This window comes from Helicoverpa zea, chromosome 9 (assembly GCF_022581195.2).
Source record: "Helicoverpa zea isolate HzStark_Cry1AcR chromosome 9, ilHelZeax1.1, whole genome shotgun sequence".
NCBI lineage: Eukaryota > Metazoa > Arthropoda > Insecta > Lepidoptera > Noctuidae > Helicoverpa > Helicoverpa zea.
Window position 1 is genome coordinate 10897217 of NC_061460.1, and position 21950 is coordinate 10919166.

At 37.3% G+C, this 21950-nt stretch overlaps 2 protein-coding genes across 2 annotated transcripts in view; both read left to right on the forward strand.

The window, feature by feature from the left end:
- The first annotated feature begins 182 nt into the window (after nucleotides 1–182).
- On the forward strand, nucleotides 183–4261 carry LOC124633536 (cytokine receptor). Its single transcript, XM_047168795.1, has one exon. It carries the CDS (start codon nucleotides 476–478, stop codon nucleotides 4259–4261), a length of 3786 nt encoding a protein of 1261 aa, XP_047024751.1. The 5' UTR covers nucleotides 183–475.
- A 355-nt stretch (nucleotides 4262–4616) lies between these two features.
- The window catches only part of LOC124633539 (WASH complex subunit 1-like), a 36143-nt gene continuing 18809 nt past the window's right edge, over nucleotides 4617–21950 (forward strand). The window contains exons 1-3 of the mRNA XM_047168798.1: nucleotides 4617–5003; nucleotides 5452–5748; nucleotides 5829–6160. Of these exons, the coding sequence (XP_047024754.1) occupies nucleotides 4629–5003; nucleotides 5452–5748; nucleotides 5829–6160 (1004 nt within the window). The 5' untranslated portion in view covers nucleotides 4617–4628. The remainder of the gene's footprint in view (nucleotides 5004–5451; nucleotides 5749–5828; nucleotides 6161–21950) is intronic.

Genomic DNA, 21950 nt, shown 5'->3' on the forward strand with positions numbered 1-21950 from the left:
ATTATTTAATCAGAATTTATGATAGTTAAAACTGGTTATCATATGGAATGGGCAAATTAATAGATAGACAATGGCAACATCGCTTTCAATCATCGCTGCAACTGCATGAACCGAGCTGAAGTTGGCTTTTCTGAGAATTTCAATACTCCCAAAGTTTTCTTCTATTTTTTTATGTAAGTACAGTACTGCAGGCGTTACAAAATTTTCAATGCAGAATCATTAGACGACTCCCGAACCCGCGCTCACATCTTTTATCAAGTATTCGAAGTCGGATAATAGTAGCGTTAGATAAATAAATGTGGTGCGCGTATTGTGACGGTGCTCAGTTCAGTCAGTGTGTGTCATCGTGTTGGGACCATCGGTGCGCCATTTAGCTCGCGAGATAAAAAAACAAGGAATGTGTTCATCGCCGCGATCGGTTTAGTTGAAACCAGTGTACCAGTTCGTGATGGAGTGACATATTAACGCAGCAGTTATGGCAAATATATGTACAAATACTCGAAGAAAGTGCAAAGGGTTCCGAAGGGGGCCGCAGTTCGGACTATGGATGTGGTGTATAGTAATCAAATGTTTGATCAGTTTACCGTGTATATTTTCGATGTGTCAAGGAGTAGACATATCAGTTTCAGTGTATCCTCCAAACATGATCAAACTTCTGTATGGAAAGCCATTAGAGATCTTTTGTGTGGCTGATGACAACTATACTGCTGACAACTTGGAGTTCTATATTGGTGGAAAACATATAGACACGGAAATTGTGAACTCCACCACAAGAAGGTTGTATCTTGAAAATTTAGAGAAGAAAGTTTACACATACTATTGCAGAAACACTGTGACAAACAAACAGTGCACCAGCAGAGTGCTAGTGGACGTGCCTCCCTCCAATGTTACTGACTTTGGTTGTGTATCAAAAAACCTTGATGGACTCAACTGTACCTGGACCTCTCCGGAGAACTACAGCGTAATAAACTACAACTTAACATTCTCCATACATGGAAATGAAGTGGATCCGTGCATAGCCACCAGGATTGGCAAATTAAGGTACTGTTCATGGAATACAGTCAGCCAGCCCAGGTACAAACAGATGGAGGAATATTATTATTTTCATTTAAAATCTTGCAATTATTTTGGATGCATTCACCAGAATTTCACTATTGACCATTTTTCTGTGGTGAAACCTTATCCACCTGAACAGCTGAAGGTGCTCGGCAATGACACCCACAGTGTGCTCCTTCAGTGGAAGATTCCAAACAATATCTATGACTTCTTGAAATGTGCCATTGTGCACAGGATAGAGTACCAAATAGCTAAGATTGATAACATGCAGTACTTCCGTAGTGTCAATGCCTCCAGCTTACCACCCAAGAATAAGACTTACACATTTTTGCTGTCCAACCTACCCTATGCACACATGTCATATGAGGTCAGGATCTACATAAAGTCCGAGTCTGCCACTGAAGATAAATTCTGGTCTGATTTTGCTTACGTGATGTTTACAACTGCAAGTGAGAGGCCTCGTCGGCCACCAGACACTATTGCTGGAGCATTTGACCAATCCATATATGAAAATAAAAGGGTAATATATGTGTACTGGAAACAACTTGAGGAATATGAGGAGGCTGGAGCTAATTTCACTTATAGAGTGGTTACAAAAGGCTCTAGAAACCCGCAAACAATATTCCCAGATAAAAACAAAAGCTTGAGTTATGTTATACTTGATGATGCAACTTTAGAAGCGATTGATGTTTCCATTTCATCTGTTAATGCTATGGGCTCATCTGTCAACAGCAGCCATCTTTACATACCATCTAGAGCAGACACAGAATCACTGAATGTACCTTCTTTCACTAAACTTGCTTATGAAAATGGAACATATAAATTGTCATGGGTTGGTATCAGAAAAATTGACAACTACACTCTCTTCTGGTGTCAGCATAATACAAGTCAAATCTGTACTGGACGCATGAATTTCACTGTGTTGGATCCTAATCAGAACACCCATGTCATAGATCTGCCAAGGGACAGCAGGTATCAGTTTGCAATATCGGCTAACAATGGATCCAAAACAAGTGGTATGACATGGGCATCTTGTGACATATCTAAAGATGGTATTCCTATGTATGGGTTTCCTGTAAAAGTAAACCACGATGCTCCAGGAAAGTCTTTTGTCAAAATAACTTGGACAATGTCTTGTACTTTGCAAGAAGGAATAATTAAAGGATATCTCATCTCCTACTGCCCAGTCCTAGCTACTAGCAATGTGTGTGACACTACATTTGGAAACAAATCAACATATTATGTTTCTGATCCAAAACAGAAGGAAGTTAATATTACTGGCCTTAAACCATACACAACATATCAGTTTATCCTGGCTCTGAACACTACTTATGGATTAAAAACTATTGAAAATGCCTCTACAGGAGTGACAACTATTGAAGATACACCCACAAGTCCCAGGAATGTCAGTATTTCTGAAGTGCAGAGTGACTCTCTATTAATTTCTTGGTATCCACCGAATCAGAAAAATGGAATTATTGGAAAATATGTAATTTTAAATTATGGAGAAGAATGGAGAGTTGAAAAAGTGGCTGATAAAGATAAGAATATCTCTAGACTGCATGTCCAACTAACTGGTCTTCAGGGATTCACCAATTATTCATTTTCTGTTCAGGCATGTAACTCGGCAATAAGAAGTTGCTCTAAGCCCAGCCCTGAAAAAGGCATTTTTGTCAGAACTAGAATTGGTCCTCCAAGTATCTTAAAGGCCCCTTCTGTTAAAAGCAATCCAGATTACTTGACATGGGAACCTCCAGAATTTCCTGGAGGCACAGTAGATCTCTACCAAATAAAAAGGGTGAAAGACGAAAGCACTGCGGCTAAAACTGAGATACTGAATACAACTAATTTGTCGTATTCTTTAATACTTTGTGAAGGAGTAGATGAAAGTGAAACATATCAAGTCAGAGCAATCAATTTTGACGAAGATCCCTTCTATGGCATATTAACTGATGGATTAGAGGTAGCTATGCCTTCAGTTAAAAATAAAGGACAACTTGAGTATCCTGGTCCATGGAGTCCTGCTAGCTCAGTATCATGCAAGAGTAGGGATGGACTTACCATGATTCTTATTCTCACTACAATATGTGCATTAATAGGTGTTATGTACGGTTCAATAAAACTGTACAAAAAGTATAGGAAAATGGAAGATATTAAGCCTGTACTACCAAACGGCTTAGGTATACCAGAGAAAGATATATCAAAATACGCATTTGGAGGATGGAATCCCACAAATAAGGACGATAAACCATCATCAGACGAGATGCTATTACTACCGAATAGCAGGACTACTGTGTCGACTCCAGAAACTAAACAAAACACTGAAAACAATTGTGGGTCTAGCGACCACACCGACAGCACGGCCTTGTCGGATACGTCGCGCGGGGCCGTCGAGAGACAAGCCTCTACTTCAGATGACGGCTCAGACTCCTCCTTAAACTTGGAAGTCGAACCTGTAAGGGCTGACGATATTAATGCTACCCAAGATGAGGAGTCCTCAAATTCTTCCGATACTGACAATTCTAGAGAAAATACTCCCTATTTTAGTGACAAAGTGTTCAAGAAGAACCCTAGCGGTTATGTGCAACCAGTAGTAAACCCCATCAGCGGATACGTACAATCGGCACCGGCACCACATGCAAGTCCTATTGCAAAACCTACAGCACAGCCTACCAGCTCGAGTTACGTAATGGCTGCTCTAGCCCCGCCCATATTCACGACAGGGGTTGCACAACCTAGCGTCCCGAGCCAACCGCCAGCGTCGTCAGGCTATGTGATGCCAGAGGACGCCCAAGCAAAGTCCATGATGAACTTCCCTAAATTGGGACCCTCGCCCACAAAAGTTTTCGGGTCGGAAAGCTTGCCGATAATGCCTACCTTGCCACAGCCAGTGAAACATGGCGCCGACAGCAGCTATATTCAGTTGCAGTCTTTGGACGCTTTACCTAGTCATAAGCAACCGGTACGAAACAGTGTGCCGCTAAAGCCGCCGGCATCGAGTGGCTACGTGAGCCCCGGCGACGCCGTCATCAACAAGCACCTCAACAACATGCTGTCGGGAGGACAGCACGAGGAGTCCGCCATACTGGACCCGACCATGTCACCCGATGCCTACTGCCGATTCTCTTGGAGCACTGACCCCGCGAACGATAATCTTCACTCGTTGCTTGCCGACTCGCATACGTTGAACTTGTCGAAAAATTGAGCCCAACCTAGCATACAATAAGTGACACAGTACTGATAAATAAAATAGACTTTTAGTGACTGAGTTGTAAATAATGAACTTTAGGAGCTTTACAAAGTGCTATAAAATTATTGGACATAATATAATTACACACAAGAATGTGGATGTGTTGTCTAGTGATAATTCTTGTGCCTTATTAATTTATTTTAGGTGATTTTTAAGAAGCTTAGTAGGTAAGATTTCATCTGCAGCTTTAATAATGTAGAACTTTGAAATTCGTAGCAGAATTTGTTTATTCGCATTATTTCAACAACGCTAAACCTCCGTGGGCGTTACAACACATAATGTTTGTTACAGAAATTAAATACGCGCGTAAAAGAGGTAAAATATGGAGGGTATTTATAAAGTTAATTTAGTCCCAAGTGATCTGAGTGTTGAGGAGACGATACTGCAAATAGCAGACACTTTGGATAATCTCAACGGCATTGTAGACGACGTGTTCACACGGCTCACGACAAGAATCAAGCAGAACATGGACAAGACAATGAGGTTGAACGAGAGAATAGAGGCTTCGAGGTGTAAAGTAGAGAAACTCAACGGTATGCAGAAAGCGATCAAGGTGTTCTCGAGTGCCAAGTACCCGGCGTCGATCACTCACGAACATTACCGATCAGTGTTTGATGCTGACGGGTACGAGCACAAGCCCAAAAAGGTTACTCTGAGTGGGAAAACTCAGGGGCAGACTAACGAGAAGGAATTACAGGTACGTCGATCTTGTGTTATGTGCTCATAAATATTGTGTGGGCTTGTTATCGACACTTAGAATTCAATGCTATTTCCGAAGTGCATACGGAAATAATTATCCTATTAACTGCCATCTAACTGTTCAATTTTGTTATTTAATTTGAAAACTAATTTGCTCTTTTGGGTTCTTCATGAATTAGGAGTTTCAACCCTGTCGTATTTAACTCTCGTTTCAACACTACGTCTCTTAACCTTTTGTCATCAATGTTGCATTTAGTTCATGTCTAAAACACTGGTTCTAATTTATTTAATGATAGATTACATCTGTTTTATGAAGGTATCACATTATTATCGTTAATACCTAATCATATCAGTTGTAGTAAATAATTCTAAAGATTTATGCTAGTTAAAGGACTAACAATCAATATGTTCCATGCAGTCAGAAATAATGTTTTTATTTATTTTAGGAAAAACTTCACTTCTACCACGTGAAAGTGGCAGAACCTAAGAATGCGACGCCCAAACAGGATTTCAATTTGAGTACTATGATAGATACGTTATCAAGCGTGGGTGACCTGCTAATCTTTAACACTGACGAGAGTCCTTATCTGGGTGGCACTCGGCGGCCATCGGAGTACGTGCCGATAGTGACCTCTAAGGTCGAGAGCAAGAGCCTATTGGAAGCGGCGCCAAGCTCTATCATGAAACGAGATGTTCTGAAGCGAGATGCCGACGAATATCTGTACGCACCGGGAATGGGCATGGTAAGTTTGATTTTCTTTGGGTACCTAGTTGTCTATAGTCGCCTGAGAACATGCTCTCAAATATCGTCTGTATCTACCAGGTTCCCGAGCTGGAGATGCCGCTAGATCTCCCTCACCTGCCAGGCATAGCTGGAGACGTACAGTTCTCCAACACGACGGAGGGTTCCATTGCGCCTTCAGTCGTAACATCCCCCGTAGCTCCCGTCATGGCTGTAACGGAGTTGGAACTCCCGGATTTAAAGGAATTGCCGGATGTTAGTGTGGCTAAAGAAGAGGTGAATGTGCCTGTGGTGGTACCTGATATCCCTGACGCGCCGCCCCCGCCGCCTGCGCAGGCCCTGCCTCCGCCGCCGCCACCACCACCCCCGCCGCCGCCGCCAATAGAGGCCGTACCACCCGTCGATATCAAACGGTAAGAATTTTGATATTACTGCTTTCTTTCCGAAGATTTTTTAACAGGGATTTTAAAGACACTGAACATTCTTTTTTGTAACGTTAACATTTAATATAAATACATTGTTCTCGAAGGTTTTGGTAAACTCAAAAACATAACAATAGGAATACCTATAGGTACATAATCTGCTTTTCATGAAGACTAATATAGTTCATAGACTAATATAGTTCATAGACTAATATAGTTCATATTGTATAAATCAACCCATATTTTCACAGTAATCCAGCCGTATTTTTTTAAAGACCGCTCGAGCCTCTATTTCGTAAATATTTTCAATTTCATGAAACCTGAAGCTTTATAATATTATTTTACTTTTTTCTATCCGACATGAACAGAATAGGGTTAAACCAATATAACGGAGATAATCTCCGTTATATTGGTTTAACCTTTTTTTATAATATACGAACAATGAACATTCAGTTATTATTTTCACGTTTTATTTTTTTCAGCGTTTTAACTAATTAATTGCATGACCATTTTGAGCAAACCAAATTCGATTGAATGCTATTATAAACGTCTTCATTGCATAAAACCGCGCATGTATTCACCGATAATAATACCCTTTTCTTTGCCATCATTAATTTTCTTCCTATTGTTTAAGTTACGTATAGTTCGGCCATTCAGAGAATGCGTTCCTGACACGTCGCGATTGAACTGACGACGTAACTTTGCAATGGCGTTGCAGTTACGATAAAAATATTTTTGCTGGTTGTTTACCGTTTTAACAATTGAGGAGCATTAAAACAACATTATTATATCAATAATCAATGAATGTTATTACGTCGTCAGTTCAATCGCGACGTGTCAGGAACGCATTCTCTGAATGGCCGAACTATAATTATCATCGGAAACGTGTTCTGTTTTCCACTCAGTCATTGTTAGTGCCATTCTTAGAACATTCGCGAAATAGATGATACAACAAAAAACAGTTTACCGAATTCCTTAGATCCAACACGTGTTTATTTTTTACCCATCAAGACCCATTAGTCTTATCATATATCGTTACCTGATTTTTTTGTGTCTCGCCCCGAGCCATATGCGCTGCGGACAGATTTTTTCAACCCTAGATAAATAGTTGTAAAGTTAATATAAAATATGAAACTCATTCCAGTGGCAAGGTGCCCGTCAAACCCGCTGTATGCATTAAACATTAATGCTAAAACACTCGATGTATCCACTGATTGACTATGGGATTTTGTGTAATTAAACGTCCATAATAGACGCGACTCAAAAAAGTCGTTTGGTGAATGCATCATATGCTACTAATTAACTAAGCTATTTATGATAGAAGTTCCATAAGATTACTATCAATTGCTCAATTAATTCATTTATGTTCGTGTAAACCTTTGAGAAGACAGCTTTAGGAACGGACCGACCAGTACCACTTTGTTGTATATTCAATACTTGGTACGTAAAATGCGAATAAAAATACGCATTTAATGCACATTACCTGGTCATTTTCCCTTGAAAGATAAGGGAAACGAGTTGCTTCTTAATTATTCGTGATGTTCAGATAAGCTATCTGCTTAGTATTAACATATTCATGCCTGTGGTCTGATGCCAGTTTAGGCATCGATTGCAAATTTTCTAGTAGCTACCAGGTTATGGTGCTTGAAGTAAGCTTCTCACGATAGTAATGTGGGAATATTCAAATTAAAATACTAATTTAGTGGCAATCGGGGCTGATTCTCACAGTTCGTGGTAAGAGCACCAAGCTTGCCGACGCTTCAGGGTTTGCCGCCAAGCCACGGTTCCCAGTAGTTGCATTGAATTACATGAATCGTAAGCACCTTCGCTACAAAAGAAAGGCGTTATAATAGATACAATTTCGTAGAAAAATGTAAATCGCCGTGTTTTCCACCTCCGGATTAGAGTTATGGGTCACTTGACCCCTGTTTACTCCATCAATGGAATATTAAATAGCTCTAAAGTTGTATAAACAAGCTCTACTGCGTTTTAAAGAGCTTCATAAAATAAATGTTTGTTTTATACGCGGTGTATGCGCGTACATGACAAGTAGAGTGTAGGACCGCGTGCATTATTTAATGTTTACCCAAACTGGACCAGATAATGGAGCAAAAAACTCCATCATCGGTAATTAGGTACTTGACAGAAAAGACGTGTCCTGTAACTTGAATGTACAAATAAGAGTATGGCTCTAGTTGACAGTGAGCTACTTAAAGCCGTCCACATTAATTGATGCGATCACCAATGAGATGAAGTGGTATTAGAAAGAACCTTGATTAATTAACACATGAAACAAAAAAAAACGATGATTTAGTTTAATGAATGCTTCAAAGTACTCTCGTTTATGACCAAAGACCACTTTTTCAAAAGTATGCGTGTGGTAACAGAATAAGAATGGTCTGCATTCATGTTGAATGTTACTGCTATGTATTTAATTAAAGATTTTAATTTAAGATTGTTGTTCATGAATCTTATTAATTAGTCTTGATTTAAAAAAATAATTTCCATTGGGAGTGAAAGAAAAAGTGCAAAGCTGCTAATCAGGCTGGCTAGGCGTTGCATATATGGGTGTGCGTTGATTAAGAAGGCCGTGCAGACTACGATTAGGGACTCTTTAGGTGGCATCGTGTGGCGCTAATTAATATTGATACTGCGTCCTACTTCTTAGCCTTATTCTCAGGCGAGGAGTACTCGCTAAGTAACTTAAACTAGTTCGTTTAGTCCTCATAAAACATCGTACGCTGGCAATGGTACATCGTTCAATATTGTTAGTTGTTTTTTGTGCTAGTAATGTATTAATTATAATCCTAGTACCCATATTTGTACCCAAAGGTTGTATATTAATTATTGATACGTTCATTCATCTGAATATACAAGGAGTTTCCTGGAAACCGATTGGAAATAAGCCTGATTTAATGTATGTAATTTTAAGGCATTTCACCCGCGAGTCATGATTGTTTCTACAACTTTATTCAAGTGTGAGTAAAACAATTCATTTAGTAAGTGTATGATGTTTTAGAATTTCCTATCAAATAGACTGATTTATAGATAAGGAAGTGGATCTATAGAACTAGCTATTCAAAATAGAAAATAGTCACGTTCTATACATAGATCATAGTTACTAGTGGGCACATACGATACACTATAGATTTTTTTTCTTGTCGTTCTACACACATTTTTAAATGTCGTTGTTTGTAGAAATATATCTTGTTTTAGCGATATTTTGCTTATGGTATACGTACTATCGAAGAGATAAATACAACATTTTTTTTCAAGTACTTTTAATCTTAATTCTTATCAGTATTTGTTTCTCGTAAATTATTATGTCATTGCACTTAATTATCACACAATAACTATATTTTAAACGGTTTTATTTAGCTCACCCTGTTTGTTTTATTTATTCTTTCTTGGGTCAAATTTAGTAATTCAAATTTAAGTATCTTCCAGTTGTCAGATTGATCTGAAATTTGGTACACACCTTGAATTCCGATGACAATACAATATAGTAATATCAGTAACATTGTAAATCCAAGATGGCCGCCGGTACAAAATGGCGGATTACATATTTTTTCCACAACCCCCTCAATATGGGTATCAAATGAAAGGGCTAGTCAAGTAGAATACTGTCAGCAACCCCAGCGGGGCCCAACAAGGCCAAGGCCTGCCTGGGCTGGGGGATTGTTCGAAAGAGTTACCGTGGTCTTGGTATATAAAAAGGCCTACGACGAAACACAACGGTCTTTTAGTCAGTAAGAGTTTGGCACTCCCTCACCGCTGCTGACCCATATATAGAATGAGGAATATTTGGTATTTTCATTAAATACTAAAAACTAGAAAATAAAAAATCGGTAAAAAAACTTTTAAGTTAAACGGTTTTATCTTATGTGCACTGAAAACTAGAAAATAAAAAAAAACTGTTACTTACCTTAAACCTACGTAGGTGGTCCCGGTCATATAAGACTAAAATAAAAACGTGGGGCCCTCTGAAATCCTACCTGAAAGCATATCTTTATACTTTGGTAGATCGTGAGCTCGGCGTTCGCTGGTGAAGCCGCTACGGCTGATTATTGATTGTCAAAATCTCCAGTTACGATTATAGTAAGTCGATGCAATCCACACCTATTATACCTCTAGAAGAAAGTATTACAGCAATAGTTAGGTAATGGGCCCCACGTTTTTATTTTAGTCTAATATGACCGGGACCACCTACGTAGGTTTAAGGTAAGTAACAGTTTTTTTTTATTTTCTAGTTTTCAGTGCACATAAGATAAAACCGTTTAACTTAAAAGTTTTTTAATTTAAAGATACGATAAAATGCTATTATGTAATAAGCTCTGATAATGTACCGTTATGCAGACATAATATCGAGAAGAAATGTGTCTATAATAACCATAAAATCCCGTAAGAATATATCAGCTATATATAGGGATTAAAAAATTCGAGAGATCCAGCCCCGATGTAAATATATTCTAATGAAAGAAATATAAAATATTTCAGTTTTTTTCTATAATTACTTTCTTTGCGAAGAGCCAAACAAATAGAATCTTATATTTGTGCTAAACTTCTACTTGCAGCTGCTGATGCAAAAAAGAATAAATATTTACATTAAATTAGATTAAACAAATGCGAATAGCGTTGTGTCGATCGCCAATTACTGCAGAAGTATTGAAGCACTAGACTTTCGAATATTCGAGAATAAGGGGACTATTTACAAACCGCACGGCTTTCCCAGTACCGTGTTCTTAAGTAGAAACACTCGTTTTGAAAACAAGCCGCGTATGTTCCACAGAACGATGTATTGTACAAATAATATTAATGTTTACTTTCTTATGTTTCTGCGGTTATCCCTCACCTTGATAGCTAACAAACTACCTCTTCAAAATGTCGCTCGATTAGGAGAAGCAAGATGTTAACAAATTCAGCTTTAACCAATGTTTGAGTTCGAAAAAACTTTTAATGGTAAGCTATAATACCTAAAAAGGCGCGGTTTCTGGTCTCACAAGTCTTCAAAATAGCTCTGTCGGTAATCTGTTTCAATTATACAGGGGGCCTGCAAAGCCAGGATAAATCGATCAAGCTTTGAGACAATGTTCGCAAACCAGCGCTGACAGCTCTTGAGATATCAATGGATGAGTTCAGATGTCCGTCCGATACGATATCCAATTAACCGCTCCTCAAGTACTATGTGAAATACGTAGCGCAATGAAATTGAACGTGACTTTGACTGGAATCAACCCAATTAGACTTGTTACTGGCTTGTGATCAGTTTTCTTATAAGGGAAAATAAATAGATTGTTAGTTTTTGCTGTAACCGAAGCCTATTCAGCTATCAATCTAGTACCAATTCCAAAGAATAGTGCTGAGGAATTAGCAAAATGATCACATTTATAGAAAGTTGCAACACGATGCTTTAACTGTAACGAGTCCTGTTCCCATTCCGCTTACATGAAGTACCTATGGCTTTACTATTGTTATACATATTCAGCTAAATAGGTGTTACAATACGTAGTATTCATACGATTCCTCAACATTTATTATTGAGCTGATTGATAATTCTTGTAACAGTTAGCGTGAACTGAATTTTATTGCTACAGAACAATAGCTGTTATTGTTTTAAAAATTGTTTCGTTAATTTTATGTGAATTGAGGTCTAGAAGGAAGGTCATAGTGTTCTATTGAACTCACTTACACTTCGTGCCATTTAATTAGCCGCCGTTTCGAGAACGCAAGCAAGGCAAGTAGCGCATTAAAGTTATTTTCAGTCGCGATAAAATGCATGAAAAACATTTCTGTCGCCTGATAAAAGTCGCTAATGCGGCGCTTGTATGGCCTGTGGTCAACATGGTAGTATTTTTAGCGGTAATAAATCTTGCGTTTAATCGTACCGCGGCGCAGAGCCTAATGCGGCGAGTTGCAGCCTTCAGTAATAAGTATTGCAGTAATTCAGTACAAGTGGCAGCTTATTGACAGCTACCTAGTCATTAGTCCTATTAAAACGTCTATAGTTAAAATATCTTTAACTTTCAGATGTCCGTCACAATGATTGATTTATTATTGATTACCATCCGACTTCTGGCTTCTATTAATGGATGTTTCTATTTTAGACTCAGTAAAATTATAAGCCGATATATTCACTTTAAAAACAGTGTATTCATGGGCACTAATTAAATCGGAGCGAGCATAATAATATCGGCGTACCAACAATTTTGCGAGAGAAAACAATACTGCGAGGTAGTGTTCCCGTACGAGTGAGGGTGGATGCAAATTGCAGCGGCCGCAATTATTTTTTCGGATTCGGTTTTCATACAGAAAACCTTACACCGGTGTAATTGGCAAACAAAACAACTCCCATTTTGCCAGTACCAGTAATCGTAACGGCTAATTATAAATCCTTCAGCAATCTATATTACACATTTCTCGGTAATTGTTGAAGGTGCACTAGAACAATCAGAAGAATGGTAATTAAGTTTGATTTAACGGTTATTGTTTTGCAGCGTTGGTAAGTGGAATTTATAAAAAATAAACAGTTGGTAAAGGTTTCGGATTAGCTTTGGAGTCGTGCTTGAGGATTTAGGACTGCCTATTAATCGGGGACGCATTGCGAATCGATTATGTTGTACATTTTTTGCTAAGATATGAAGAAACTCAGTGCAGTATAGGCACATTAAACGGCCCTCGCTCCGCATAATGCTGCGATCCTTTACGAGACAGACGACGAAACGACAGACTCGGATTTTCGACGAAATCCGAGGCTGACGTTAAATTTTCGGTAAAGCCATTCCCACGCTCCCAGCTTTTAAACAACATCGCTCCTTACAGTGCAGAATCGAATTTCCGTGTAAATATATTAAACCACAAAAGAACGTATGATTCGCCGAAACGTTTTCCATACAGCGATCAGCCAATAGAGCGGATTTAACAATTGAAGCAGCAGCGAAAGAGTCCGATGATTGTATAAAATATAACGTTGTTACATTGACTGCCAGTAACAGGCGGCTTCCTTCTCGCGAAGTGAGCAGTTATAGAGCTTCAAACGACGTGGACTTTGCACAGTTTTAAAATAGAACGAAAATTGCGAACCAGGTGAAGGATACAATCTTTTACTAGAGGACTTTTTAACATTCTCTGAATATTAAAAGAGACATTTTGAAACAAATCCTCTACAAAAATTTTAGAAGAATGTAATCGATAAGGAACTCGATCGATTATGCTTAGTATGTAGGCTGAAGTGGCTTGCCAGAAATAATTTGTAAAGATCGAAATTTTCAGATACAAAAGCGAAGCACAACAGTAGGTTATCGCATTTCTCTGCTAGTTATCAATAGTCTAATAACAATATATGATAATAGCTTTCAAACAAGGAAAACGAAAGAAAAATTATGTCAGACGGTGTATATCTGTTTGGCTTAACCACCTACGTGCTTACATTCTGGCAAGAATAAAAATCTTTTCATAAAACATTCGTTTTTCCTCGATAAACTTTTTTCGACTGTTGAGCAAACATTATAAAAGCATTTCGTAGTTCACAGCTTCAAAATGATAAATAACTAATTTCTAATGTGTATTTGATTTGTTATCTATATTTATGATATTTATCTATTTAGCGCGTAGCCAAGCGTCGATTCCTTTACTAATCTTGTCGATTAACTATTTAAACAACACAATGTTTCGATTATATCGATACTTTTCCAAGAAATTATTACTTAAGACCTTTTAATTCTTATCTTGGAATAATAAAATTCTAACGAAAAGGCACTACTTATTGACTGATTACTTTTTTCTAGGGTATCTGTACTTTAATGGGCTAACGACAAGGCCTAAATAAGTAATACTGAGTGATTTCTAAGACTTTCTTACAGCAGCTGCTTACCTAACGTCAGAATTAAAGTTGCAGTTTTATTTATTTTGTTTTTTCCTTATCATTCAGGATCGTCTTGATTAAAAACCAGGGGCAGCTAAAAAAACTGCTTCCCCACATTATAACCTCATGTTTCCAATTTACTATAACAATATCTAGCAATAATAGGGGTCGATCGCGAAGCTTCTGCCCTAAGTCTGTGTCTACATTGCCCAATGAAAAATAAGGGGATTACAGCGAAATTATAAAAATGTTTACTACAAAATAATTGAATTTTGTAGCCTGGTCATTAAACCTCACCCAAAAATAATTGCTTGGAAGTCTGAAAAGCTCCGGATGGTTGAAAAGTTGATCAAGGGGTGCCAAATTGCCCTCCTTCGCACTTATTTCTTAGGCTTTATTTCCATAAGCCGCTTTTGTTAGCTTCAACGAAATTCAGAACTTCGACAGAACTAGTTATACTTTCCGAGTCGTTCAGTTTAAGGTGTGAGAAATTCTCTGCAAATCAAAAACATCAGCAAGGCGCGGAGGGTAATAAAACAGGCTCATCCGTGGAAAAGCTTTCAACCTTGACCAGTGTGTCAATTGGCCGGCCGACAAGGTTAAGATCAATTAAAGATCCCAGTCTATATGGGGTACTGAGTTTAATTCCCAGTGCCTATACAAAAAGTGTTAATTTGAATGTTTATATTCTTACCAAGAATACGCATTTACTACTTATCAGAAGATCGTTAATGTATTTTCCGAGTAGTCTGACATTCAAAAAATCCTCTCCATATTGGTAGTTAAGTTCGCGAAAGATAAATCATCGTCTGCATCGAAATTGTTTATGCAAACGTCCTTGTCGAACTGCATTGTTTCCCGTATGCTAATGACTTTCCCCCTACTTGGGCGTGCCCATAACTGAATGGTTAATGTTATATTATGTATTTACATAAACGTATGTGATGCGTTTTGACTCGTATGTACTCCGGTGCGGGGTAGCACCATATTAAACTAATGGATGGGGTTATGTCACCATGCCGAGTCAATAAATGGAACGGTTTATTCTGAAATATAGGACGTTATTTACCAAGAGTTTTATGTTATTGTTTTATTAAAATACGTGAGGCAGAAAGCGTACACATTGTTGTTGAACATCAAATATATTAAGTTAGCTTGAAATTTTCAGGTGCCGCATTGTGCGTCTATTCAATTCTTCGTTCGGCTACTAACTAAAAGTAGTTTGTTTTAGTTTTTATAATTACGTTTTAAATTCAAGTGTAACTTTGCTATTGTCTGCTAATTAATTTTAACTACATTGTATGTTTAAAAAAAACTTTATTACAATTTTTAATTAACTCTGCATAGTTAGAAAAAATATATCTACTGTATATGTATGAACACAGTAGCAACTAATATGTTGCTGGACCGACAGTGTACGGAGGACCGCAGTCTATTTATAGATTTCTTATGAACTTGAGAACTTCAATTGGTCGCTTTCTATCGCAGGTGGAAAGTGTACTACGAATGTCTCGTCTCGTATGTGTGTGCAATAACAAATAAGTATTTACTCTCACAGAATTGTCTATGATGTGCGTTGTACTTAAAATTAAAATGAAGTGTTCTTTTGCTTTAAAAATATCCAATATTCAGATCTTTGTTTAAAATTTTTACCCGCTTTAATTAAAATAATAGTACCTTTCAACCATATTTTTGAACACACGTTGTAACATTAATACGAGCGGCCAGCGTACAACTGAAAAAGGAATCATTTATTATGAATTTAAAATCGGTTTCCGATTCTGAAAACCGAACGAGTACAAAAACCACAAAGGCTGAATATACTGTAATATCAAATTCGTGAAGTCAATTTACATGTAGGTAAACATAAAATATTAATTTCTTCATATTTTTGTTATACGTAGAATAATTTACACCAGTATAATATCAAAGTATAACTAAATGTTTATGAAGTTTGTTGGAGCGAATGTTTCGAACTCAAATTATGCACGCTATACAGTTTTCATTGAAGTTTGGCACACTGATTTTCTGCTTAACCAAATACTCATTTATGTAGATAGGAAAACAAAATATATATTTTTCTAGGAAACTAGTGAAACCGGTAGGAAAACCGTACTAACATTGTACATGCAGAGCGAGGGTTTTTGTTTGAGCGGATTTTCAGGAAACTTAATACGTAGAGTACCTAGTGTTGCAAAAATACAGTTTTTTTTCAAATGTGAAAAAAAAACCTTGAAAAAAAACCTGATAAAAAACAGTTTTTTTTTCTGGGCCTTGTTTTTTTCAAGAGTAGGTATAATAACTCTAAAATTGTCAGGGCATTTACCGTTAAAGATTACATAATAGAGTCTTAGGTTTATTCTTGAATCTACGGTACTTTTCTGATAAAACAGTACCAAAACTTCATAAAAATATTGGCAACATTCATTGATATTAACTCAATACAAGGAAAATGTTGAAAATTGAACTAAAACTTAGGCTAGAAAAAAAAAACAAATTTAGAAAAAAAACAACGATGCAAAGTTTTTTTTTTTTTCATTTTACATCACTAAGAGTACCGGATATAAATTTATCCATACACCCGAATAATTAATTTTGTAAGCATTTTTTTTTTTAATCTCTTCACTGAAGCCGTAGATGGAAGCTAGTCTTGTGTATTTACATGTATGTATGCATCAGGACACATGTACTAAAGCGGCTCGTGTCACTTCTTCGTCGATAGGTTAACAAAGTGTCCGATGATGGTTCGATCATCGATGGCATATTGATCGGTTACGGCCGTCCCTTGCATTCGAAAACAGTGACGCGCACTTTCATCGTAATCGGTATTCATTATTGTGGTATAGTTCTAAGTGTCAAGGGTATTTAGTGCAATTAATTTCCCGTCAACAGGGTTTATTTACGTCATTTAAGCTGAATATGGTTTTAACTAACGGATGACGTATTCGCACGTAGGCCGTGCCTATTAAATAACGGTCTGACTAAAGACAACCCGTATTGTGTTGTAGTATCAATGGATTTTAATATGTAGACTCATCAACACCATTTACAAACACCATTGTTTAATCATGCGATTCTATTCCATAAAGTTCTCTTATAAGGCTTCAGCCACGAACCCTAAATCATTATCGGCAACGAATAAACACGCGCACGCGCAAATTAAATTATCGCATGCATGCAAATTATGTATTGTTCTGTAAAAAATGTTCTGTCCGGCTCGTTACGGCGAAACACTTGATTTGAGACACGATAACAGGTTTGTTAGGCGGATTTTATAGATATAACAGATTTGTTAGATGTTTTATGGATTTCGAAATAACACACCAACTTACAATCAACATAATTTTACAAAATACCTTTTTATACAGAAATAGCATCACGGCTGGACTCTACGAGGTGACATAGATACTTCGCGGAACGTGCGGCCCTAGCTGTTGATATTCATAGAGTAAAAGATTTTGCGAACCTATTACCATCAGCGCCGACTATAAACTGATACTGGAAGATCGCCAAACTATAAGCCTTAAACGAGCCACGTGACTGAAGTTCCATAATAAGGAGTGGGATTCCCTGATTACGTCATGTGGCTACTAGAAGATGTATAACTCGTCAGGTCGATAAACCTTTTGACGAAAACCATCCTGAAAATGCTCTTACCTGACATTGAAGTACCCTCAATGTCACGACCGGTAGATCTGCACGTAAAGATACGCTGCAGCACTGGTTCTTAGAAGTAGGTCATTATGTAGATAATAACTTAATAGGTTCTCCTTATAGTTATTTGGTCGGTGGTCACCCACGTAATACAGGTACTTATATTTAAGTTTACATGATCAATATTTTGTTATTTCCATATTGGATTACGTCATGCGGAGATGTGTCAACAAACCCTAGTTTCATAACTTTGTCCTGAAATAGCCATGTATCTGTGTTGTGTTCCTATGTGACTCCGATAAAGAGTATCTAGATCTAGCTAGAAGATGAAAGTATTGAAATAAAAAGAAAATAATTTTACTTGTGTCGGTTTGGAGAAGTTAAGTATCTTGTCCATACACTCTTCAATTTCGGTAAACAAGACTTTTGCTTAGTAGGATCAAAGGACCAGCTTATCAATAACTATAAACACGTTGTACTCGGTGCTATGATCATTTAGGTTAATGGCATTCAGTCCTTTACATTAAGGACGGTAAAATTATTAACATTTGCGGTTTCGTCCTTCTAGAAATGAACGCGGTAGGCCATTCCCTGTTTTCACGAAATAAATAAATGACGTAAATAGCCGCATCATTCCCGTACTTATTAATAGAATTTCCGAGCATATTATTCATTAGCTAGCATCCATTGATATGACGTTGCGTGCTCGCGATAACATGTAATTAGAAGAATAGAGCATCGCGTGTAATCCGCTCAAGTAGGTCTTACGCAAGCGTAACCTGCCAGTACGTTTTAGAACGCAAATTGTACAGATTTATCCATTATACACCCAATCTTGTTGTCAATATTTTAGTGTAATAACCTGTTTCCATAATATTGGCTGTCAAAACAAAACCTTTCACTTGAGAGCCTTGAGTTGGAATTATGATTATTAATTATAGATAGGGCCCGGATAATGTTGGATCAAATTCAAGCAAAGTGTATTACGCGTTGTATTGAGTTTGACAGGTTGCAATCATGTACCATGTTCGGATATTTACGAGATTGCTGTTCATTATGGCGCGAACGTGCACCGTCTTTTGCATGGGGATATTGATTTTCTAATCGCATAAGTACCCCAAAGCCCTTTAATTATTTCGATTCAAGTCTTTCACTTTCTAAGTATATAATTCGCATTATAATTCTGTTTATTGATCCATAAAAGGCTTGGATAGATGACAATAGAAAAAAATATCTTATAATACAATACAATGTAGAGTAATTGTTCAGCTCAAAAGACCTTGCGAATACAATTATGCGGGTGCTCAGAGCCATCTCTCTTAGTTCTAAATACACAGAACTTTATCCATCACTGAATGTACATTATATACCACGAAATTCTATTTCTGTAACGGTCTGTTCATACAGGTCGGTCCAAAGCGAATTTTACCGAAGTGTTTAATTTAGACTTCTAGAAATAGAGAAACTGTCCAAATAACGCTTGTAATTATTCAAATGTTTAATTAAAATTTTGTACCTATTTATTTAAAATAAATACATTTCTACATAGTAAAATATTTGTTCATAATATCATGTGTTTTCAGTTTCCATATCTAAAACTGACAACTTGCATAAGCTATTTTTGCAAGGGGTCACATTGTCAAGTGTCTATGGGTAAATATTGAACAGTTATCGGTCATTAATTTTCCTGTTTCATCAGTCTATCTACCAGTTAACAAACACTTCGTTAAATAAGGACAGAATGTAAGAATATTGGTCTTCCTCTTTAAATACGTTAGCAGGCTAATAATATCAAAATAATTAAGCAATTAAGTTGTTATAATGATATTAACAAAAACTATAATAACCACTATTTAAATAAGAATAATAATTCATTTAAATATCTTTATTGCACTTTTTGCGAATTTGATCTCATCAGGTTACTTGGAATGATAGCCGGACTGGAATGTCTTGTTTCGTTTCGTTTTGACCGAGCCACTGACTGAATCCTGACTTGCCATTCACACCAATATCACATTTAACACAACCTAACAAAGTTCATATTTGTTTAACTTAAGACTCAGTAAATATGAATATGGAAAGAAATATAAAAGCTAGGGTAGTAGGATTGAGTGTGAAGCTTTTTAACGTTCCCATTCCGATGTTGCAATGTTATGTACTGTCTCGGAATGGCGAGCAATTACGGAGGAGAATCATATTTTTCTTCAACTGTAAATGGGGATAATAAATTGCGTACATGGCTCTTTGTGTTACAACCAGTGGGAGCTTAGCTCGGTTGTTTTTGTTTTAACTTTAAGTGCTTAGTGCTATGCTGTGAATATTAGCTTTAAGTACGGAATTCATACCTTGTTAACTACTTTTATTGCACTAGGTGTGATAATTATGTTTACAGACAATTTTTTGACGCGGTGACGGTTTTGAATCCTACAGTTTTTGTCACCTTTGTAATTCTTAACGAGTGTTCAGTTTTTCTAACGCCGGATACGCGTTCAGTTTTAATCATCCCGTACTCACATTGTGATGCTTGTCAATATGCATTATTTATACAAATGCTGAATTAAATTCCAATTAATGTTTTCTTCGTCTTGAGCAAGTTTTTTGTCGCCAAGTAAGCATAATGCTCTGGCTTAGTCGACACATACCTTTGTTTTATGCTTTGCCTTAGGAATGTTTAAATAATGAATTTTCTTGTCATGTATTTAGTTAAGAATCTATTTTAGCTCCTTCAAACTCAATAGAACGACGTCCATAGTTGCCAGATGGAACAATAGAGACGTCAAAGCCAATAAAGGTCTTTGACTAGGAGAGTTTCAGTGAACGGTCTCCCTGTTCCAAAATAGGTTGGGCGCGTCCATTACGCTTCCCGACCACAACCAAATTACCCGTGTGTCACCGAACCGGGGCCAGCCTTCAACGCACATCAACAGTGCATTGATACCGACAGGAGTATAAGTAACGTGGTCATTTTCGAATCATACTGTAAACAGTTGAATTAGTTACGTCCGCTGCAGGTCAAAACCTCGGGCTATCGACGCAATCAGTCGTGACAATAATACTGCCGATTAATAGATTCTTATCGGTGGCAGTGGTCCGATTTGCGGCCTGTGCCAACGTACCGGACTAACGAATCTTGCCTAGTAATAGCCGCTATTGTCTTTGCCTAGAGGCTCGTCTTGATGGGTGATTTGGTCTGCCGGTTTTTATCTACTCTATTTATAGACAATTGTGCTTTTGCACTACGTATAAACTCCCTTCTCTCAAAGTATAATTAAACTTCCTTTGCTTCTCGTGAAACCCTGACTGCTGCAGATCCAGTATAAGCTACAAATTGATGAAAATTATGAACTACAAAGCAGAAGTCTTCATAAGTTTCACCGGAGCTTCAAACTAGTTCGTCCTACAAATATCAGTTGCATCACTGAATAACTAAACACTTATATCGATCACCCCTACCTTAACAACTTATCGATCGTCATGAAGTTATTTCGAGACGTTAAATTGCCGCTTTATAATTTTTCCATCTGATCATTAGGTGGAAAATTCCTAACTTTTGTATTTATAAAACCAATTATGAAGATGCTTTGGTTATATTTAATCACCTCCCTTTCAGCATATTCAGCGTTAAGTAAGCAATATTATCCGTATTGCTGCGAAAATAGGGCCATCCAATAACATCTAACGGACCAATCAGGCTTAAGATATGCTTATTTCCGTAAAGCCTCAAGGTAAAAGTTGTATGTGAAGTAGTAAAGTAAACATTTAATTGGGTTAGGATATTTTGTGTTTCTTAGTAGTTATAGTAAAAATGTATGAGGGAAACTTCGTTCTGAATAAGATCCAGAGCCCGTGGCTTGTCTAAGCAACAACACAACAAAGATGACGCAATGTGTTGTCCTCGTGAAATTCTTGGTTCAAATTTGCTTCCCCAAGGGTCTCTGCGTTTACGTAAGTTTTCTGGTCATGCGGCCTAAGAAAATATTTTCTTTTGTCACCCTTTATTATATAAAATGAGTTACGTTTAGAAATGAGACACCAATGTCACCCGACAAGTATCTCCATTTCGTAATTTAATTTACAAACTCAATTTTGTTTTATATTCTCTACAGAATTCTTCTCGCTAAACTTATGTCTCTCACTCTTAATCAACCTTATAGTTGTGGAACATATTTAATTACGGTGACGTAATAACGTTTGGAACTAGTCTAGACCGTAGACGAGCCTGGTCGAATCAATACTCGCCCCAAAGGTCAGAATTAATATAATGCA

What these genes read in the sequence shown, in the direction of transcription:
- LOC124633536 (XM_047168795.1), top strand. Translation starts at nt 476, where the DNA reads ATGGCAAATATATGTACAAATACTCGAAGAAAGTGCAAAGGGTTCCGA.